Genomic DNA, 23,701 nt, shown 5'->3' on the forward strand with positions numbered 1-23,701 from the left:
TCAGAGTAGTAAGTTGTTGTTCGTAGTTAGCCTGAAGCCTCAGAATGGAGTAGGTACTTTGAAAGAGCCTTTCTAGCTCTTTCAATATCTGTTTCTTCATGGAGAGAGAAGTATAAGCTTACAAACATAGATCTGGCCTGTATACTGCTTCAAATTCTCAGGAGTCATGATATTAATGATCTTTTTTTTTTTTTTTTTTTTTCCTTCCTCTCAGCTTGCTATGTGATAGCATTGATGTAATGTGGCTAGTTTCTAACTGTCTCTCTGACCATTGAAGCTTTCTTATAAATTACTCTTGCGGGCCCTGGCACTGTTTCACCTGATAAGTGTGCCAGGAAGCGCTCCCAGTAGAAAAAGCACCAGCATAATGAGCGTTTTAAAGAGTAATCTGGAGTTCAAGAGGAGTGCTGGTTAGAGGCTATATGTAAAACTCCATTTGCTTGCTGGTGCAGTGACAATGACTCCAAGGTATCAATGGTCCTTTGTCATTCTTTGCAAAGATTTGGTCTCCTAGAGGTGCTCTGTGGTGCTTGGTGTTTGGTAAGTGCTGTCATAAGAATCTGTCCTGTGGTTGGGTCTCCATGCTTTTACTGTTAACATCCAACTGTGCTGGAGCTCTGATTCTGTATGCCACAGATTAGTTCAAGAAGCTGCTGGTTTGGGCCCTCAAGACTTCTCACCAGCAAGCTCCTGAAGATCCATTGAGCAGGTGTCTTGAAATTAAGTTTAAAGGTGTTTTGAGAATTTAAATCTTTCACTTTTTTGTCTCATATGAATTGGCTGGACCCTGTAAAATATCAGGGAAGAGGACTTCATATGCATTAAAAATATTCCAGTACTAACTGACCCTGCAACAAGGCAGATGTTTCACTACAATCGCAAACTTCAGAGTGTGCATGGCTCCACAGTTCTGCTCTGATTGTCAGCTTGGTGCTGAGTTAATTGATCCTTACCTTTTCTACAGGTGTCTGTGCCCATCGGCATTGACAGTAGGATGCATAAAATCTCTAAACGGTGAATGATCACTTGTACTGGAGACAAAAATGGAGGATAAAGGTTAGAACCATTTTTCTAGAGATAGTTGGTATCCCTATGCCCCTAAAACACTGTTGTGAATATCTAGTACTTCCCTGAGCTATTGTGTGTGTATACTTTAGGACTCTCAATTGCTCTGGGACTGTCTAAGTTCAGAAGTCATATCCCTGAACAGTGTTCCTCTAGAAGACCGTAGTTCTCCTTGGAAAGGACTTGAGTGTCAAGCTTTTGAAGCCCAGTGTGGTGGTAGCACTGCTTTATAAGTTAGAACAGAGGTCCTGTATTGAAGAGGTCCATCTTGGCTGAAAGAGCTGTATAATTTGGGGTTCTGAAACCTTTGTGCAATGAAGTCTGCCTTCTTCAGCTTTGAAGTGCTTTCGTGAAATCTTTTGATGACTTTGGACTTGTGCATCTTGGGAGGGCCATGTCTCTTAGGGACATTGGGTATAGGGTACCTCTCAAGAACACTTGTGGGTGGCAAAGCATCTTTCTCTGAGAAAAGAGGGTATCTTCAGGAGAGAATAAAGCCTTGCATCTGTAGGAGTCAACTTCACTTTCAGCTGTCATACATTCTGTTCATTTTTTGGTAAGGATGAAACCTCATGATTTCAGAGCCTATGAACATGTAGAGAATATGAATCAAGATATCAGCAGAGACTACAGAGTGAATGTAAGAGTCATTTCCATTCTCTAGATGCTCAGAAAAACTAAATGTTCTTCAACTACCTCCTTACTGTAGTACTGTATATTAATGCATACCTAGGGTTCATGTCCAGCACAACTGGATTTCTAGGATGCAGAGCATTCATGCTGTGTAATAGAACTTTGTTCATGCTGGTAAATCTTCTTGTTGCCATCTTTCCGGGAAACATTAATTGGAAATTAATGCTATCTTATAGGGCGCTGAAGAGAAATTTTGGCTGGGGCATGTTTTCAGGTGGTTGATTTGACCCAATGTTAGTCTACTGCCAGAGAGAGACTGGACTCCTTATATAAGTTCTGATCAAAGGGATTTTTTTCTTGTCTTTGTTCTCGTTAAAGTACTTCAATAATAATTTAAAAGAAATTGTATTTGTTAGTGGAGGAGCAAGAGGGGAGCCCTCACATGTTCTTTCTATTCCACAGCCAAAAAGAGGACTTTATATGTGTAAGTCTATTTTGTGCAGAGATTTCACTCCCAGCTGGAATGACATGAAATTCAACAACTTTGTTCACAGTCTAGGTAGAACATCTACATAGATCTGTATTTTTTTTTTTTTGGTAGTTAAAACCTGTACATAGACCAAACTTATCTGTTGTATACTTACTCCTAGGGTGCTGAGGTGATGAAGAGTGTGTGGTTTTTTTTTTTTTTTTTTTTTCCCTCAATCAAAAAGGAGCTTGTTAGAGATATATCTTCTGCTATAAGCCTGCTGAGCAGCTTGTTGTACCTGATTGAATTGTGTTTGTTCTGGAATACTAAATCCAGGAGCTCCTAAATCCGTAATACACTTGCTAAACACTGTAAAAGTAGTGAATCTGAGACCCAAAAAGTAATAAAGAGGAACCAAAGAGTAATGATGATGGAATAAACTTTGAACTCTAAGTAACAAACCTTGACTTTTTCTTAAAATATTTCAGTGGATTTTTTTGGCCTGCTGCTTTTTATGAGAAGCTTGAGCTTTTTAATAAAACTTGGTCACAGACTAGACCTTTGTTTCTTTAAGGTTAGACTAGGCAGCTGACTTTGGTAGAAGGAGGTCAGTCAATGACAAAAGAGCTGTTGAGATGAAAGTAAACTATTACGTTGTGATCTGGAGCTAAAAAGTTACTGTAAGTCATGCTTACTGTAACTAATGGTGTTAAGATAACTGACTTTGGCTTTGCATAAACTGACAGTGACCTTTTAGTAGTAGCCACTCCTAAATTGTTCTTAAGCATGCAAACAGAAGAAAGCAAATATTAAAACACTGGGTTTTGGAGGTTATCTGGTTATATTGTTGGAACTGTTTTTTAATGCAAGTTTGATAAATATAGTTCTTGAAGGAAAAAGTGCCATTTAAAATGTTTCTCCTTGGTGCCCAAAGTTGTCTTGTGAAAAATATGATTTCATCTACTGGTGGGTTTCTAGCTCAGGAGTTGTTCCTCCTGCATAATGTGATTTAACAGACGCTAGAGAAAAGAGCAGAAGAATGACGATGAATAGAGTGGTTTTGCCTCCTTCCTACTTGCTTTGTTGACGTGCTGGGAGCAAAGCTTGATATGTAGATAATTCATGACAGATACATGTTTCAAACTCTGGCGATTCTTCCTTTTCTTGTTTCCTTCCGAAGAAGACCTGTTTCTACCATGTTGCATACCAAGGAACTTTTCTTGCTAATGCTGATCAGAGAAAGTTGCCTCTTCCATGCAGACACTAGTACTGCCATCTGTTACAGGTGCCTTTAAGTAGTGGAGAATATGCTGGTACCCTAGGGAAGTATCTTGTGGTACTGGTTGCTGCTGTGGTAGTGCTATCCGGGTTTTAGAGAAGGAGAAATAGGATGTCTTGTTTGTTATATGTTTCACTGTTGGTGTTATCACTGGACAAGACAGGTGAAAATAAATTGACTTGGATTACTTGAAAGCATGAGTTTGTATAAGAAAGATATTAGAAAAATTTCTAAGATGCATTAATAAAACTTAGCTTGGCTAAGAAGAAACCATACTGTTGATCCAGAATCCTGCCTGGCTTGTAAGACTGGCTATGGCTAGTCAGCCTCTGCAGCTTTCTCTGAGAGACTGGCATAACCTAGAGAATGTTTTAGAAGTACTTTTCTCATTTCCTTATTCAAAGGGGGCTTCTGGAGCCACCTGTAGCAGCTGCTCTGAGCAACCTTTTCCTGCCACTCTTGTCCTGGACATTGGAATATTTCAGTGCGAGGGAGGGGACTGGTAGCTTTCTTTACTCTCTGCTCAGACACTTTTTTTTTTTTTTTTAATTTGTATGTTCTTAGGTTTGGGATACTACAGTACGTAAGTCACAGGTTACCAAGTGATATACAAAGCAATGTACAAATAGAAGATAACAATTCTAGTAAAGTTAATAACAGAAAAAAAATCAATTGTTTTTATTGTTAGATCTATGTATCTTGCTTTGTTAGAAGGTTTAAAAAACCTTTTACAGAAATCCAATTTTAAAAGTTTATTTTCTTGCAGGAATTAGTTAGTCTGTCTTGTACTTCAGCCGATTTTAATATAGCTGGGGTTGCAGTGAGCTTTTGCCACTGGTTGTTTCGGCTCACAAAGCCTCAGTTGAGGCCACAGTCACGCATTTTTACACTGCTTTTCTTTGGAAGAATTTTCTTCCCCATCCCAAATATCTGCCAATTTCAAATGAATCCTACATATATTTCAGTGTTTTGGCTTGTACACGGTAGCGGTAGGGAAGATGTTTGTTTATGTGTAACTTTACATTTTTGAAAGTAATGCTTTTTAAGTGTTTGCATAATTCCTTATGATGCTGTAATGTTGTAGAGACTATTCCTACTCATTTCTGTTCCCTAACTGATAAGTAGAGAGTTCTCCAGAACAAAGCTGAATGGAAGAAATGTAGAAATGCATAGCTGTAAGTACCAGGCTTGCAATCTCGATGAAGGATGTTGATTTCTAGACTATTTGATCAGGCAGCTTTCATAAACACTTGAAAACATGAGGAAATGGGTGGTAGGCCTTCTAAGTTTATGGGATTTCTTACTTTAAAATCACAGGAAGAATTGATTGCCCAGAACATTAAGCTATTAGAATTGCTAGAAGCAGTGTTTAAAATTAATGTTAAGCAGAAGTTCCAGTGCAGACTTACTAGCAATTGAAACTGCTTTCTGTAGTATTGTAGTTAACAGGCTTATCTGATGTTAGTATTATCCATTTTTAAGAGTTTTTTTGCAAATATGTTTTTGATACAAAACACACTCAACCAAGAGAAAAGTGATGAGGTAATGTTTGACTTTGATTAGGTGTTGAGAGACTCCACCTTTACTAGTTTCTTGGGTAGCTGAAAATAGCTAGCACTTATCAAAAAGAACTTAGCATTTTGCAGAAATAAGGCTATTTGTGCCTTCTGTTTCTTCTAAAGCAAATGGGCAAAAAGTGTTATGTAAGAAGCAAAAGAACACTAAAGAAAATATTTAAATTATGTAGCAATTCCTATTCAGAAACCAACATGTAATCTCCTAGAATTTCCATTTGCAACTATTTTTTTTAAACCATCTTCAACATGTATTTTTTTTTCAGATACCGCTGGGTGCAAGACAGGCAGGAATTAACACTGGGACAGCCACGTCAAGAGGATTGTATCATCCAGCAGTAATCTTTATGGGCCACCAAATGTCAGCCATCTCAAGCACTGAAGATTTCAGTACACAGCAGAAATCTTTCCAGCCCACAAAGAGCTTTTCAGTTTCCGACCCACATTCATGCAGACAGGCAGCACAGAGCAGTAATTTGACAGACAGCTGTGTAGTACAAACTAGTAGTGATATGCAGTGCTTAAATAAGTCTGACAAAATAGATGTGGAGACAGATCTCCAGATGGATGAGAAAATGCCAGTCACATCCAGTATATCATCTGAGAATGGAAGAACTTGCTGCTTAGCAATAGAAAGCAATACAAATAACAGCCAAATTAATTTAGCAGAAAGTGAAAAATCTGCTAAGCTCAACCTTCCGTCCCATGAAAGATTAGGTTCGGAGAACAGAACCACTGATTTAAAAAGTGACAGTTCTAGCAGATCAGTAAAGGAAGTAGTGACATCTGAGCACTTCGTAGCAAATGAAGAAAGACCTAAACAGCCAATATCCTTGGTGTTTACTCCTGAACCAGTTGTTTCTGAGAAAGAACATCTACAAGAAAGTTTACCAGGTATGACAGCGTGCATGTGTGTCTGTGATGGCTGTGTTGTCTCTACTGATTTGTCTGTTTTAGAATGCATGTATACCCATGATGATAGAGCAAATAACTCTGCAAATATTAAGAGGGGTCTGTCTGCTGTTTACTGTTTAGCATGCATGCTTTTTGGTTTTGGCCACTGATCTTGGTTGATGTTTTTGTAACATAGAAAGTATATTGCACGAGTTTGCATTGTAGTGGATAGCTGGAAGTGCTGAGGTGAGGTCAGTGAAACTCCAAAGCTTGGAGTTGTTACTACTGGTTGTGGCAATGCTGTAGTTCTCTATCTGTTTTACATCAGGCTGCTTAGCTGTGGAAGAGATAGAAAGGCTCATTTATTCCCTTTCTTTGTTAAAACCTTTTTCCCTTGACTTTGTATGATTTGTGCATGTGGCTGTAAAGGATCCGTTTCCTGTGTTGTGATGGTAGATCACAGAGTAGTTGAAGTTGGAAGGGACCTCTGGAGATCATCTAGTCCAACCCTCCTGTTCAAGCAGGGTCACCTAGAGCAGGCTGCCCAGGACCTTGTCTAGACAGGACAGGAATCTCTCCAAGGATGGAGCCTCCACAAGCTCTCTGGGCAACCTGTTCCAGTGCTTTGTCACCGTCCCAGTAAAAAAATTTTGTTGTTTTGGATTACAGTCTGTTATAGATGTTTTAGATTATAGTCTGTTATCTGTACATCCTCACAGGGTTAAAAATGGGCTGGCTTAGCTGGTTGAAGCACATGCCATAGAGATACCTGTTATGCATCACCTGGGGTTGAAATTGGTACCTGGATGTGATCTAGCCTAAATAGAAATCTCTTTGTTTGCCAGTGTTGGTACCGTAAAGCGAAGTTTTCCGTAAAAGTAGATGGGGATCACATGAGCAACTTCAGCTGCTCGGTGCAGCTGGGAGGTGGCTTAGTGCTGGTGGGACGGCTTCCCCCTTCCCTCCTGCTGTCCAAGGTCCCGGAGAAGAGCTGGGGCAGTGAACGTGAGTCACTACAACGCGCCAGCTGCTGCATCGCTGGAGAGAATCACATTTGGTAGATACTGCCAGAGAGCTGCTCTTTCTTCAAACTTGAAAGTTTCCTGTGTGAGGGACAAGAATTGGAGTAGGAAGAGGTCCTTCTAAACAGACACGCACAAACCCATGGCTGCAATTTTTTTTCCCCCAATTTCTGTGGTATTGTGATTGAAGCACAAGAGTGTTTCTATTTTCTTTCTCCTCTCTTATTGACTTGGCTTCCTCCCAGGTCATTCATTTAGATATGCAAAGGCTTGCTGGGGGCCAGGTCTGTTCATATTTACTTGGTTCCTCATCTGAGGTATTCTGAGGCTCTACAATTCTGTGTTTCTAGTCTGCTGAGGGCACTTTTCTCATCTTTGGCGGGCAAAATGGTGGTTGAGTCTCTTCAGCTCCATTCTCAGGTTCTTGATTTCTTTTTGTTCCTTACCGTGAGTAGACAAAATGAAGGAAGATGAGAAAGAACAGGGGATGTGCAAAGAAACAATGTAAAGTGAGTAGCCATAGCTGGGCTGTCTGTTTTACTTAGTTTGGAAGTGGCAGACCTTCTGCAGTCTTTAATAATGCCTCCTACTAGGCTACTTAAAGCAATAGTTTATAGCCTGGCTACCTGCTCAAGATGGACCTCAAAGTTTATAGAAATGGGGTTCTCTCTGAGATCATTGTCCTGCTGGGGTGCTCTCTACTCAGCTGGATGCTTCTCCCTTCAAATGTACCTTGCTAGGTCTGATGTGCTTGCTTACCTGTTGAAGGGAAAACTGCTCAGATCTGTAGTAGGGCTCTGTTTGTCTGGTGTGAGGTTTAGCCAAGCCTAACTCAAGACCTAATGATAGCTGCTCTGTTAGAAAGTGAAGGTGATTTTACTGCTATGCTGACAGTTGTCTTAAAATTAGGCGTAAACTAATTAAAGAGACTTAATGTTCACTTACCTCTCTGGGAAGATGTAAATGACTTCTGTTTTGGGTTGATCTCCTCTATTTTGAAAGTTTGTGCAGAGTATTTCAACCATTTCTGAAAAACAGGATTTGGAAAAATAGATTAAGAATCAAAATTAACTACTGTTTTGATTATTGTTCTCCAGTTTGTTCCATGCTTTGCTAAGAAATCTGATGCAGTTTCTCCCAGCTGAGATGTTCTTCTACTGGAACAAAATACTGTACTTCCTCTCGAAGACTAGTTCCCCAATTTCTACACCCTCCTGCCCCTCCCTTACCATTTGGGCAACATGTGTTCTGTCCTATTTTACTAGCTTGGTTACTTATTTTCAGAGTAAGCTAATGGACTTGTTTTTGAAGTGCTGGTGACAAAGATTTGTCACTAAGTAACAGTTTATTCCTTTTTAAACATCTTTCAAAAATATTCTCCCCTGCCTTTCCAGTAAATGTAGCAATTTTCAAGTTAAACTAGTTTTCCAAGCCACAAAACAATTGCTAAAATGGAGCTTTTTTTATAATGGAAACTGGTGGTAACCCTAATGATGTAGGGACTCCCGCTCTCCTGTAATGATCCTGGTTTTCTTTATAGACAAAAGCTGTCATCCCTATCAGATGATATTCTGTACTACTTTTTTTTTTCTGGCATCCTTTTCCTAGAGGTTTTTTTTTTCCATTTTTTCTTTCTCCAAGGATTTTATTTGCCTCTCATTTCGTTTCACCTGATGTATTTGCCACTTCTCCTTTGTAATGAAAGACTGTCCTTATTGAGCTGGAACAAGACCAGGCCAAGCTGGTGTAGCCTTTGGATTTTGCAGTGCAGCTTTGGTAGGCCACTGGTGGTTCTTCTCTTTGCTCCCAAAAGGAAGGTCTTAGGTGGTCAGTGTCATGTTTGGTAAATCCAATCCAAACTACAGGTTTGGATTTGTGGATGGGGCTGTCTTGTTCTGTCTCTCATAAGTTTGACCTTTCGTGCTGCAAATTATGGGGAGCTGATTAAGATGTTTGGCTCTGCTTTATGTTCCACAACTGAGCATACGCTATGCTTTAAGCTGCGGATGTTTATGCAGTGCATAGAGGTTTTCGGCAGTCTTTCCTAGTGGTCTTTTGCCACTGTTCAGAAAAGGTAGCACAAAGTGTAGTGAGGAAAGAATCTTATTTCTCCCAGAAAAATCCAGCAAACAAACAGCATCTTCTCTTCCCCCCCCCCCATTCAAACTGGAGAATAAAACTGTATTCCTCCCCTTTTTTTCATGGCCTGGAAAATAATGACATTTGTTACGTGGATTAATTTAATGAGTCTGGAAACAAGGCTAAAATGTAAGACCCTGGCATCATCTACTGTTTGTCATAAATCTTAAGTAATTCAGTTCCAGATGAAACTCTATGACTGGAGGCAAACAGAAATGGTGGATACTGTAGCATCAGCTCGTATGTGAATGCAAGTTAACTTAAACTTTAGTGAATTTTGGGGAAAACTGGGGAATTTTTGTGACAACACTAATCTATTACAGCAGTGTGGGTTTTTTCTTCCGTTCTGGAAACAGATAAAATAGTATTTATTTGGGTTTTTAGAGGTGTAATTCAGCCTTATAGCCTCTTTTTTTAGAGAAGGTAATTAACATAGAGGGTTTAAAAAGTTACAGGCATGTATCACTTCTGCAAGGTTTAAAGAAATTGTATGACAGCACATTCAGGTGCATACCTTCCCCCACCCCCAGCTCTCAACACACTTTGTCAAATTTTTCTGTTTCCTTGTTTTCTCAGAGACAGTTTAGTGAAGCAGTTGGTCTTCACACTAATGCTTGTTTTTGAGTAGTACAGGGTGTCTTCTTCTCCCCCTCCCCCCCACCTTGAATTGCAGACCAAAGAGCCAAGAGCACATCAGGCCTAGAGGTTTGTTGAACTCCCCCTTGCGAGAAAAATGTGGAAGAACACATGGGCGTGGGGAGGGAAAAAGTGGTAGAGGAAATGCACAGGAAACTAAAAGATGAAGCAAAATTCCCTTCTCGTACATTTGTGCACAATTGCCTCTATCCTTGCTGTGTTGGAGTATTGTTAGAACGAGATTTGCGCTGCTTTAAGAACTTAGTGAATGATGAGTAGGTGAATGTTCATTCATTAAATTATAAGTGAAATAGGTGAATATACAAAATCAATCTTTGTTTAATTCTATGCAGTACAATGCATTTCTTGTCATGATCCTGTTAATGTTTTGAAAATACTTTTTTTTATAGAACCAGAACATCACATCAATAATTGTACTTCTAAACAAACAAGTTTAGATAGCAGCAGTGACCTCACAGTTTCTGTGACTGAAGAGGATGAGATTTTAAATGCCACTGAACCACAGCAGAGTCTAGAAGACATGTATAGTGAGATGGCCTTAAAAGCAGTAAATTCAGAACAAGAAAGAGATGCCCATTCCGTAGAATGCTTTTCTTTGCAATCATCAAATCTTCGTACGGCAGAGGAAGAGCCCTCAGTTAGCTCAGCACCAGAAGGGTATGTCATTATGTCTTTTCTTAGCGCTATTTATTTGTTATTGTATACCCTGAAGGCTGAAATATGATGCTAAAACTCACATGCAGGTGGGCAAATTTCTTAAGTTTCAGTAAAATCCTTTAGTGTGGGCCTGTTTTTTGGCTTATCTGAGATGTGTACAATGATACTGTTCATCTGCCTGGTCTTTCCTTTGTGCCCCCCTCTTCCCCCTTAAATATATTCATGAATTTCAATAAAGGACTAGAGGTAACGTTCCTACTGTTTTTGGGGGGTGAGGAAAGACAAATGTGTGCTCCCAGTAAGGAGAAAAGCTGTAGAATTAACTCAGGTTATTTCTTCCAATTGAACTCCTGTTAGTCATCAGCATGCACACATCGGTCAGACAGTGCAAGTCAGACTTGGAACTTGCCCCTACATTGACTGCAACTTGCCCCATTGGCTAGTGGGAAAATTGGTGGGTGCAGCCAATACCACAGGGAAGATGCAGGAATATACAGCCCAAGTCAATGGAAAAGTATTTATTTAGTATCTTGCTACATGTGTGTTAGTGATTAAGTGACTTGAAATAACTCAGTTCAGAGATAGACAAGTTAAATATGTTTGTTGTTAAAATAAATACATTCTTTATATATAAGCAAATTTTATTTTGTTTATTTAATAGTACCTGTAACTTACTGAACAGCATGCTCTGGTTAAAATTTCCAGCTGGCTAAATTTTCTGAGCATTTCCTTTAGAATAGCTGAGAGAGAATGAGAAAAGTTTGGTTCAAGTTGTATGGGAAGGTTGTTTTACTTCCTAGCTGTGGTAAAACAGATCAGTTCAAACTGGTATCGCTTGTTCCTGTGTCTGCTATTTAAATGCTTCCATTGCCTCGTACCACATAAATGTGATCAATTAGGAAGAATAATTACTTTGCGCAGTAGACTTAAGATTTCAGAATTGCTGTTCTGCAAGTACATCACTGCTTGAGTCTCCACTTATTCTTCTTGCTGCTTGTGTTGTAGGACTCTCTTCATTGTTTTTCTCCCACTTCCCCTCTATCTCCTAGTTCTTCTGAAAGTCTGTTTGCTGCCACTGGTTCCTGTTGCAGTGTTTCATGTCTGTGTTCCCTTTTATCCTTGCTGTCCCACCACTGCCTTACCTTCTTCTCATCCTGATTTTAATTTTAACAGAATGATTCAGTTGCTACTGTCTTTATTCTGCCTGTTCTCCCTCAGCGGCACATTTGTTTTCCTCCTTCTGTTTTTTTCTTCTCTTACTCCCTCCATACCTTTTCTCCTGTTGGCCAGCTTTTCTCCTGCCCACAATCACTAAAGCATTATTGAGGAAAAGCCTCTTTTTTGCATGTACGTGCTGTCTTTCTCAGGTGTGCACTTGCCCCCCCCCCGGCTTTTGCTCTCCACTTGTATTACAGATGGTGCTACTGTCAGTTGGGCTTTTTCTTATCTTCATTCTGGAACTCTTCATATGCAAAAAACTCCTGGCTGAAGTGGTAAAACATATACAGGGGTTGTTAAGAGGCATATGAGCTAAACAAGGAATGGTGGTTGTAAGTTGGGGAGAGACCATGTACAAAAGAAAACAGCATTTTTATCCAGGGAGAGAATGATGAAAGCTCTCTCGCCATTTTTTTGTTTTGGTTGTTTGCAGCTTTTTTCTTTAATACATCTGTACTTCTTAATCATGTTCAGGTCTTAATAGATACCAATTTCAATATTAGCTTGTATTATGGATGACAATTGAGCAGAAACTAACAGCCATCAAAATACATTTCTGAAACTTTATAATTTCACATTTGCAAACCCATGTATCAGACTGCTTAATGGAAACATCATCTAATTTACATCTAAATAGCTTTTACAGAGTTTTTCTTTTGTGTAATACCTGTTAATCATAACACTTTGCAGGAAAGTTGCATAGAGTGCTTGCCTTTTCTAGAGAAGTCATAGCTGCGTGACGGTAACCTAACCTTTTGTTCTCTCCCTATAGATGTTAGTGATGTCTGGTTGTTCGTAAACTGATGAAAATACTGTGCTGTGTTCTCGAAGCCCAGCTAAATTATAAGAAAGGCTTCACTGTTTGCATTATCTCTGGAGTATGACTAAAACAGAATGTGAATGTTTCCTCTCATATTATGTCAAGCTGAATACCTTAGTTTCTCAAGGCCATAAAAGTGTGATCTCTACTGTTATGTGTTTCTGCAGAAAAGATATGATTTTTAATTTGTTTTACCTGAAAATTAAAATCCAGATAAAACTTTCAAAAATTGCAGCTGTGAAAGGTCTTGTGAAATGATAAGCAGCCTTTCTGTGGTTTAATTTATAACCAAGCTTTTTAAGTGCATCTTTCCAGTGCACTTGAAATACAAATCTGTATGTTTGAGTTTTGTAAAATAATTGATAAGTTGAAAATCTTAGGGAAAAGTTTCCAAGTAATTAATACATGGACTTCAGTTATATAAATTACACAACCTGTAAAAAATGCTTTCTTTTGTCTGAATGTATAATATCACAGTTCTTACATCGAAATCCTTCCAGCCAGTCCATGTGTCTTACTATTGTGAAACTTCTTTGGCTGAAGGAATGTGAGGAAATTATGCAAAACTATTAGTATTTGTTTTCTTAAATTGAAATATCTGTAGCTTGGACTCTTTCCATGTAGCTGCTCATTCTTAAGCAGTGTCATTGCTATGGCATAAATACTAAGTCCCATTCATTGCCTTACTACTTTGGTCCGTTTGTATGCTTCTGGTCTATTATTCGAAATTAGTAAGGGTGTTGGAGTAGAAAGGAGCTCCCACATGCAGACAATTTTGAGATCATAACGCACTCAAGAAAAAGCAAAACAAAATCCTTGTTGTATGTCAGGAAGCCCCAAGTTTACAGTTTGTGGAGAAAGATTTGTCTTTCCTACCTACCTTCAGAGGCATAATTATAGCAAGGTCTCCCCCTCCTCCCCCCAATAAGCTTATGTCATATTTTTACCTCTGAGTGGTTATCTCTTTTCAGCCTAGTTTCAAACTGGCATTTTCAACTAGAAAAATGATTGATACTAACAGGTTATTAACCGAAGAAAAGTTATGTTGCTATGAAAGCTTGTTCAGTGTAAGGTTTGAAACTTTGTTACAGTTAGTAGTGGGACTGGGTAATTTTGGTATCTTAGTAACTAAAACCGATAACTTTTACCAAATGATTTGCATGTCTCTGAGTGCTGCTGTGTGGATCTGTTGAATAGTGGTTGTACATATGTCCTCTAAAACTTGTACCAAAAACTCCACCTGTATCAAAGCACTGGCTAGAGGTGCTATGTTTTTTCTGCATCTGTTCAGTTCCTAAGCTCTGCAGAAAGGCATCAGCAAGTATATTGATTAACCAAGGTTTTTTTTTTTTTTGGGGGGGGGGGGGGGTTGCCTTGTTTGTTAGGAAAAGTGCTATAAGGGCACTTATTCCTGATTTCATTTCACCTCAGGTGAACAGCTTTCTGATAACTTTTGGTCTTCAGTTACTTGTTACAGGTTTGAACTGGTGAACTAGGGGTGAAAGGCTCCATATCCTTTTACCATTCTTTAGAGTATCCAGCCCTTTATTTAAAGGCTTAAGGGGAGGGGGAGAGGGTCTCTGAGAATTAGTGCACAGAAAGATGATGACTGTTTTAAGGCCTGTGTTGAAGGGGTGGAAAAAGGCAGAGCTTATGCCTGTGCTGCTTCAGCTGCATTGAAGAGGACTTAGCACAGATGGATTGTGCATTACAAAATGTAACACATAATTCAAGCTGTCAGCTTAATCAGACTGTTTCCAGGAAGCAACCTGTAAAAGAGAAGGACCTCTTGTTTGCTGACCTCTGATCCGTAGCCTGCTGCAGATTGTCATACATTTTGTTTTTCTTTACGTTGGTGTCCCTTCCTTCCCCTTCTTTTTTTATTATTGTATCCCCCTCAAGTGGCACCCTGGAAGGACCACCCAGAGGGAGTAAAACAATAGGAAATGAGTTAGCCACTGAAATACAGGTTTTTGTAAGACTTCAGTAAAAGAAAAAGCACTGTTTAACTGCATATGTGATCTCCCTGGTATTGTTTTGTTTATTGAATGTCTAAGAACCTCAGCTAAATGCACAGCAGTTCAAACTTAATTGTTCACTGTTGTCAAACAATCTAATAGAAAACAAAGCTTTCAATATATCTGAACATAATTACAAAACTGATGTAAATTTTAGTGTGAACAGCTTCCTGAGGGAGTATAAACAATATTTAAAGATTAACTTTATAAATATGTCAGCTTCTACAACAAGAATCTTTATTTGTCTCTTGGACTCCTTGAGAGCCTGTAGCCCAGCTGTGACATTGCTTCATGGAGTTCTTCTGTGGAAAGTCCTCAACAAAGCAGGCAGTCTGAAATCAAAATCTGAATAGCTATTTACACCTCTGTAAAGGGATTAGCCATGCTTTATTGTTTCAAACTTTAAATCCTAATTTGCATCATTATAGAGGTGCAGCTTCATCAAAATCCGTTTTAGGTCCCAGTTATGTCTCTGTACCTGTAGGTGGTCACTAGATTTATTCTGATCCTGGAGGTAAAGGAATTAAACTACTCAGTGCAGGAGCAATCTGAATGCATTATTTCAGGTCTTAATTGATTTTTGGACAGTTGTAATGCTATTACTGTATATATTACCCATAGTTGCAGGATATTCCATAAGGGGAAGAGAATGTGTCTTGAGCTGTGTGATTTGTACACCTATCACTTCTTGACTTTTCAGTTTACGTACAGCCGAGGAAATTGCGGAGCTCTGATCAGGATTTTGGTCTGTCTTCTCTGTAGGTCAGTTATACTCCTACCTGGCATTTCAGTTCAAGCCTATTCTTATGAATCTCATGCCTGAGCATCTGAAACTTTTTCACAGTTTCTAAATACCCTCATTGTAGTTTGTTTTTATAAACAGCTCTTTTTGTGATTGCTTTATGTGAGTAGTTCTTATGACTCTAAAAGTTCGCATATAAGATTGTAGACTCATACCTGCAGTATTCCATTATGGCAGGGTAACTAGGTGAGAATTTAAACAACTGAAGACATTTGTCCAGCACACACATTTTATGGGCAATTACAGTATCAGAGGGGCAGCTAGAACTCCATACAGCTAAAAGTAAATACTGAACGGGAAGGAAAAAGATTTCTTTTTAAAGGCTCAGGTTCTGACTATTTGTGCAGACCAGCTGAAGGACAAATGAGGAGTTGCCATCACAGAAGTCAAGAATGAAAGAGGAAGAGATCTTTTGATCAGATAGTTGACTTTGTGGAAGAGAGAGGCAGGAGAAGGTTAAACTTAGTATTAGCACTTTAGAGAAAGGGTGGTTTGATAGAACATTCAGGAACTCTACCTTTTTGCTAAAGTACAGAAACTCATAAAGTATGTGCTCTGAAAATGTGAGACTCCTGCAGGAAATGTAAGGAAGAAATGGCTTACATTCTTTAGAAGTCCAAGAAGAACACTTAATGGAGTTCTAAGAAAACGCAGAAAATATTTCTGAATGGAATATGCTACATTTCCCGGTCTTGTTTGCTCATGTGTTTTATGATACATTCAAAACAAGTTGTTGCAAAAATAAAACTAAATCTTGATCTTTCTTCTACTGCTTGCAACATTTTAAAACAATCTCTTGTTTTTTTTTTTTTTTTTTTGTGGTGTCCTTTCTGTATTAAACATTTTCCTGAGGCATTTATTACATTTAGAGGTATTCCGTTTGACATTGAAATATATGCATTTTCCAATAGCTATAGAGAAAAGGCTGGGTGTGTAAGGACCGACTTGCTTGTTGTCTTTTTCAAACAGTTTTGAGTGAGGAGAAAGTGCAGAAAAAACTCCAGTCTAATTAAAAAAAAAAAGTCCTTTTTTTTTAATCAGGAAATCACTATGTGGGAGCTCCTTTCTACTCCATCACCATTACTAATTTCAAATAATAGACCAGTTTCACTAGTGATTGTATACTTTTGAAGTTTGACATTGCTATTTAATAAGCTATACAACACAAATTTGGTTTGAACTGAGGGACCAATTTGATTTGTCAACTGATATTTGAAGACTTTTCCTGAGTAAAATGCATACCTACCTTTCCATGCTCTTTATTTAATAAACTTGCCATTTTAACTCATGGTCATTCTCTTCTCTACTTTAAATAGAGCAAGCCTCTGCTCAACCAAGACAGCTGCAGAGCCCGTGGGGCAAAATCACCTGCATGAGAGATGAGCTTAGAACATCAAGAAAATGTTCATAAAAGCAGAAAGAAGTAAATGCAGCAGTGGGATTATTGGTAGTGCTTAGCTTCATCTTAGCCCTGATGCACCAAAGCCAAAGGCAAATGGAAAATCTACTCCATGCCTGCAAGATTCAGAGTGTGTTGAACAGTCTTCATGCTGAGCATGAGATTTGTGTGGTTGACTTCTGTCTTGAGCTCTCTGCTCTTCCTCCTGCTTGCAGCACTGAGCCCAGTCTCTTCCTTCTACAAAACTTGATGCCAAGGGCTGACCTGATCTTTGCTGTGCTGACCAGCTGCGTGTGGGCATGTGGCCAAGGACCTGCAGCAGCACGATTCAGCTGGGGTCACACATTCCTAGGCTGTAGTCAAGGCTGTGGTTGGTCCCATGTGGCCTGCCTTCTCCCCTGTCCTGTTACAAGGATAAATGAGCATCTCAGTTATCACTCGAGAGAGAAGGACATGACCTCTGAAAATTCCTTTTCTAGGAAGTTTTCCCAGACTTCTCAAAGTCTGTGCTAGTCACATGAATGTTTCTTCAACCAGCCAGTCTCTTCTTTCTCTGTGAGATTCTCCTTTCACACCAGAAGCAGAAACACTGCATTGGATGGTGAAAAAGATTATTTAACTATTATCCCCTTTACTATAACCTTCTTGTGCAGTCTCCTTTCCTTATTTTTTCCTCATACGCAGTGTGTTTCCTCACTTTGTAGGCCCTTATCCACTTTGCTGCTGCTGCTTATTAATCTATCTGTATGTATGGAGATTTTTTTGGCTCAGGGTTTTCTATGAGAAGATTCCTCTGGGATATTTCAGAGAACATTTAAAAAAACAAAAAGAAGGGGGAATCAGACATATGAGATTTGCCCTTGAAGTATGAATGTGCTTAAATACCTTCTGCCCATAGCACATGAATCCTTTGTAAACCTCTCTGTGGTGAACAATGAAGATTACTCATTGATATTACATTATTAGGATTTATAAATTCTGAGTTGTGATTTTGTGTAGGGTTATTAGTATTGGCTGTCACTATATGTGACCAAGTTGCCAAAATCAGGACCAATAGTGTTGCATTTGGCATTGGCAGGAGTGCAAGAGAACACATACAGTAAGAAAGGACACCAGTTTTCTTTAAAGATGGTCACTCTAGCACATACTGTTTCTTTTGAAACAAGTAAGCTGAAGTATACAAAGAGGGACTGTGAACAGAAGTGTGAAAGGAATTGTTGGAGGTTTGCAGTTTCTTTCTTATTTCTACAGAGCTCCAGCATCGTGGGTTTTTCCTTGAGACTGTCTGTATACTTGGTATACAGAAATGGTTGTATTGTCTTAAAGTTACTTATGGATTTCTCCATATCTTGCTTTCTCTTCCTCTGTGGTCATATGTTTTCATTCCAGAATTTGCTGCCTGTCTTTGTCAGGTGTTTTTGCTCTTTGGGAAAATATTTCTGTAGGAGTGTAAAAACAAAAATGAGGGTATTTATTTTTGTAGCTTGCATTGGAAATGTGTTTAGAATACCTGTAATAACTTAATCTTTAAATACTGTTTATGATCTATCTGCAGGGATTGTTTGACATTTGAAGGATTCTCTCGTTTACTGCAGTTCGTAGAAGATTTGGTCGAGATAGCAAGCCCCAAATGCTTGGCACTATACCAGAGAGGAAGCACGAGTGCCGCAAAGATGAAACAGCTAATAAGGTTAATGTCCCTTTCACTTGAGCTGTCACTGCCGTTCTGAGTTAGATAGTAGAAATTAAGACTATAGTGTTTCCCATTCCTTAATCTCATCTCATTTATTTTTGTTTGCTTGCTGTAGTACATCTAGCTGTAATGTTTATAATAATTTCATTGTTGATTACTTACAAGGTTTTAATTTAATTCAGGTGAGTAATGACTTAGAAGTTGTTACCTAGCAGCTGTACAGTAGCCTTTTGAGATGTGAGCTAGTAATCTTCACTCTTTTGGTGACAAATGGCTGGTGCAGAGAGCATGTGAGCTCTTGCAAATAAACATTTGCAGTTGCTAAGAAGCCTCCCTCCCCTTCTGCTGTTTTAATGTCATCAGAGAGCTGAAATATAGCACTTAGAACTACATACTCAAATTATTTCAACAAATACTCTTTCTTAAATTTATCACTTTCTGCAGCCTTGCTCCACAGATCTCTTAGGTGAAGTAAATACTTATTTCCCAGTGTGAGTTTGTCTCCTTAAAATGGCTAATAATGTTTGTACTGAGGTAAAGAATAATAACCAGAAAAATTTCTTCAAGTTAAGAGTAAAAAGGATCACCAATACCCATATATTAACAAAAATGAAATCACAAAACCCTAGTAGACATTCCACGCCACTGTGCTTTTACTTACAAGAACTGTGAATGGCTTTGTGATTTTATTTAAAATTAAATGTCAGCCTCTGTAAACTAGCATTCTTGGAAAAAAAATGTAATTGTTAGAAGATTTCTGGAAGGTGATGGAAAAAGGGTTTCCAGTAGGCTTGGCCTGTGCAGCCTACCATTAGATAAGGTTTCCTGCAACATAATTGCTTTGACTGTAGTATGTTCAGGCCTGCCCAAACAAGAAATAGTTTCATAATAACAGCTCCCTTAATGGATGTATGCAGATTCCTCTTGTTTTTATATCAGAGTTTAACATTATGCATATGAACAAGCTCCTGGATGCTAATCATATTACTTTTCTGTCCTGTTAAACACCTTTTCATGGCTCTCTATGTAAAGGTGGTCTTTTCTTCTTGTCACGATATATGGCTATCAAATCTCATCTCCTAAATAAAATGCATGTGAATGTTTCCTCTCCAGAAACAGGTGATCAATACTTTCAGTGTAACGTTTACTGCAAGTAGACCTTGCAGAGCTGTTTACTGACAAGAATAATTAGTGACTGGTTTTAACGGGTGGGGGGAAGCCCTTGCTCTTTCCTTGAGGTTGATCCAAACTGTCTTTTCAGCCAGTTAACAGGCTTATGTTAGGTTTCTTTCACTAGGAGGGAGACCTTTTTTCAGGAGTAACATGATTCACTGTCAAAAAGCAAAAGTTTAAAATTAAATTTAATTATTTCCTAAGCATTGTTTTTAAAATCACTGTTCTGTATTATGTCTTTTCAAAAGACTTAGCTATGGATGTTTTTCTGTCTAGGTTGTTCTGCTGGTTATTCTATTAGCAAAAAGAATTATTACAGATTCTGTATCCAAACCTATCCTAGCTCTCTCTCTGCACTTTAAATAAACATTTCATGTAGCACCTGCTTTATTTTGTAGCTTTTGTAATCAGACTGGCAGTTTGAAAGAAGAAGACCTTGAAGCATGTGAAGCAGTTGTCCTTCATCAGCTTCAGGGTTTATTACAGAGCATACTGAATGGATGCCTCTTACCTGAGAAAACACTCGATGTTAAAGGTAGAACTATGGGAGAAAAGCAAATCAGGTATCGTAAGCACAAAACTTACATATTTGTATGATTAACACTTTTTTACCGTCTAAATCTGTGACGCTTGCACGAAAAGTAAGCATAACCTAGGTCAGACTTCTGACTGATATTAAAAACAAAGAGTGGTGCTCTACTCATGTCTCAGTATCAGCTATGTGGTTCTAAATAAAAAGATTAAGCATGTTTTCAGTGGTCAGTTTAAATCATTTTGAGTAAACTCTTCTCTTTAAAAGTTGGTGTATCAATTTATTTTTTAGGTGTTAATTATAAAACTTTTTCACTTTAAGATATGCATCATGTAACTTTCAGTTGTTACCTTTCACTGAGTGAGACATAGGGTAAAATCTTGTCTGAAACAATACCAGTAGAAGTTTGTATTAAACATTTAAGTGTTAAACATTTAGTACATTACAGATGTTTTATAAACTTCATATACATCTGCATATGCAGGAAAGCAGATAGGATGACTTTACAGGAAAGAAGTAGCTTTTGAGTTGTCTAATTGGTGATAGATTTTTTTCTACCAGGCAGAACTCAGCCTTGGTTTCCTGTGTCTCACTGTTTGTTGCATTTCTCATCCTAGCTTCCTTTGACAAGGAGGGAAAAATAGGCCTGTTATTCAGTAATATTTATTTTCAGTGTGAGTGTTGGAAACATGAGGGTGTGGACTGTAATTTTGAGAGGTGATTTTTTTTTTTCTGTGAAGCAGAAGATGCATATATCCTTCAAAAACAATAAACCACAGTTATTCAAAATGCTCTTTCTTTCCTGTGTGTATGCTACAAGGACAAAGGAGAATTGGTTTTTAAGGCTTTTTAATGAAGTAATGAAAACAGAATTTCCATTTCTCTTTTTTTATTCAGGTTCTGTCTAGAACTCCATCCATGCTACAGGCTCAGAAGTGCTTAAGTGTTAGCAGGATCAGGGCACTTGTTACCACTGAAGAATTGTCTGTTTAACTATGTCTGGTTTTCCTTTAGAGTCAGATTATCTGAGCACTAATATGTTATTGCAGAATTTCCTAAATGGTTTTTTAGGGAAGAACACTTGCAGAGTTAACTGAAACTCATTCTTCTGCAGTTTGTGAAATTTCATCGGAGCAATTGGAATGACAAACATCTTTGACAAATACAATTGGAGTATCATACTTTTTCTCAAAATTAATGAACTGATTTTGAGAAAATGACTGGAAATGGGTCCCTAGCAGAGTGCTTGATAGAATAAGTGAGGTTTTACTAAGAGTAAGTCTAGGAGCTGCAGGAGAAGCAGCAGCTTAATACCTCCTGACACTGAATCTCATGATTAATCCAGGAGACTTTAGGACATTTGATTACCTGTGTTGTCATTGTCCCCCTCTACCCTCCAACTTTCCAAAATTTTCAGGAGTGTAAAGCGATTTCTTTTGGTTTTGCTCTTAAAACTTCAAAAGTACAAAACAGAACACTATGAATTAATGAAAAAATGTTACATATTTTCCTACAAAATGTTGAACTGCTTTGTACAGCTCCGGTCAAGTAACTGAATAGTGTGGCATGCGTATGAATAATATAGGATTTGGTAAATCTTGTTTACATGTTTTATCTCAGTAGTACTTATTTTTGTTTTTCAGGTCAGACCAGCAATTGGATCTTGCCATGTTATGGGCTTGTTTGAGCAAACATGCATTGTTCTTGAAAAAGCACCATGTTTTGCTCACAGACGAAGTAGCAAAGATGTTCGACACCTTGCTGATTTCAGAAAAAAATGTGCAAGGTGCTCAGGTTAGCACTTATTTGTCAACTTCTCTATGCGAGCCTGTGCTGCTGACAGACCATTCTGAAAGAGCAGAACATAAAAAAAGGACCTTTTTAGTGTAAAGAACTACTAGGCTTAATAGTCTGCAGCTCCTGTGAGATCTCTTTCACTGATTCTTAGGATCACTGGTCCTGTGTTCTCACTTCCTCTTTCCCTTTTCTACTTTTGCAGTGAGGACAAAAATGCAGATATAAGGGGTTTGTAAGAGAAACTTGGATGCTTACTAAATGTAAAGCAGTGCAAAAACAGTGCTCAGGAAGGTCCCAAGAGATTTCCAGCTATAATAACATTTCACAGAAAAACCTGGTAGTCTGAGTTAAATGAGCCTTTGAACCACTTACAGCTTTATAAAGTTGAAAGGACTCCCTGAAGTCTGTTTGGGAATATGTTGGCTGCAGCAAGGTTCTAGAGCAATGTTATAATGTTCAGAGTCAACAAAACTTAATAGGCGAGTAGCTACATTGCATTTGTTCCTAGATGATATATGGGATAAGTCCTGGGAAAAAAGTAATTTGTAAGTAATTTCTTCACTGCATGTGTATTGAGAATTAGTAAGTCTCTGAATCAATCCACAGGTAAAAAGATGGCCTGCCCCACTCTTTGTGAAATCTCTTCTAGAGACTATTACAGCGGTTAAATAGACTAAACTTTTTGCTGGAATTTTTTTCTTTTCTCTTTCTGTAGTTAAAAAAAAAAAATGCATGTGCCTGCGTGTGTGTGTGTGTGTGTGTGTGTGTGTGTGTGTATATATATATGTGTGTGTATGTATATATGTATGTATATATGTAAAAGCATACCACCAGACCAAATATATTTACAGAACTTATTTTTGTCTCATTTTTAGCTTAAAAAAAAATATTAAAACAACAGTTGCACTGCTTTGATATACTTTTAGTTTTAATAACATTTGAAAATAATAATGAAAATATAATATTTTGGTCAACTGTATACTTTCAATTATAGCCAAGGTAATTTCTGTTTCTGCATGTGGATAAATAACTTGTGTTCAGGGCTTAAAACATTTGGTCAAGTAAAAGATCCAAACAAGGAATGTATCTTTGTGCTGGTGATAGATACTGTGCGTAAAGCTAAAATTGTATATGAAACCTTTTACAAAGTTAATGAAAGCTCAATAGCACAAATGCATTATCGGTCAATATATGCAGTAATAATCTGTTTATTGCTATGTGTTATTGTGGCTCATGCATTTAACACTTATTATCTGTTAAACAGGATTCATTCACTTAAATTTATCCTCAGATGCATTCTGTACTCTGAAACCTCTTATTTCCAAGCAGGCCGCACAGGACAGTAGCAATATAAAATACAATGTGCATGTACAGAAACAGTTGCTTTATCATAAGGATTTATAAAATGTGATTGTGAATGCATGTACAACCTGTGCCTAAGAATCTTAAATATTTAAGATCCTGAAGTTTGATTTTCAGGCCCATGTTGATGGCAGATTTTTAAGCCCTCAGAGAAACAAGTCAAGTACTGCATTGCACAACGATATTTCGCAGCCTTGCAACACAGCTAAAATGTACAAGATTGTACAGACCCTGACTCCCCAGATGGAGTTTGACCTAATGAGAAAACTTGCTCTGACTGTACAGATAGACTTGATAAGTCTATGCAGCTCTCCCTTGCACAACCAGCTAGGTCCTGTCAACGCTTGTGATCTTGGTGTTTGGTGCTAACAGGCCCAACTTCTTATTAAATGACTTCAGGAGCATCTTTAGCTTCTTACTCTGGATTGTCATGCTACTTTTCCCTAGGTTACCTCATTCATGTTTCTGTAGTTCTCCCTTTCTCTGCTTCCGGTGCAG

The 23,701-nt window shown here is 38.2% G+C and overlaps 1 protein-coding gene across 4 annotated transcripts in view; it reads left to right on the forward strand.

Annotated features, from left to right (window-relative positions):
• KIZ (kizuna centrosomal protein) overlaps positions 1-23,701 on the forward strand; it is a 68,540-nt gene that overhangs the window by 18,290 nt on the left and 26,549 nt on the right. For all 4 annotated transcript variants that reach the window (XR_010388626.1, XR_010388625.1, XM_026106037.2 and 1 more), the window contains exons 5-9: positions 5,287-5,914; positions 10,122-10,389; positions 18,202-18,336; positions 19,911-20,075; positions 21,688-21,838. Coding sequence is in view for 2 of the 4 variants with exons in the window: in XM_026106037.2 (XP_025961822.2) it covers positions 5,287-5,914; positions 10,122-10,389; positions 18,202-18,336; positions 19,911-20,075; positions 21,688-21,838 (1,347 nt within the window). In the remaining 2 variants the exon portion in view is untranslated. The remainder of the gene's footprint in view (positions 1-5,286; positions 5,915-10,121; positions 10,390-18,201; positions 18,337-19,910; positions 20,076-21,687; positions 21,839-23,701) is intronic.

Source organism: Dromaius novaehollandiae, chromosome 3 (assembly GCF_036370855.1).
Source record: "Dromaius novaehollandiae isolate bDroNov1 chromosome 3, bDroNov1.hap1, whole genome shotgun sequence".
Classification (NCBI taxonomy): Eukaryota; Metazoa; Chordata; class Aves; order Casuariiformes; family Dromaiidae; genus Dromaius; species Dromaius novaehollandiae.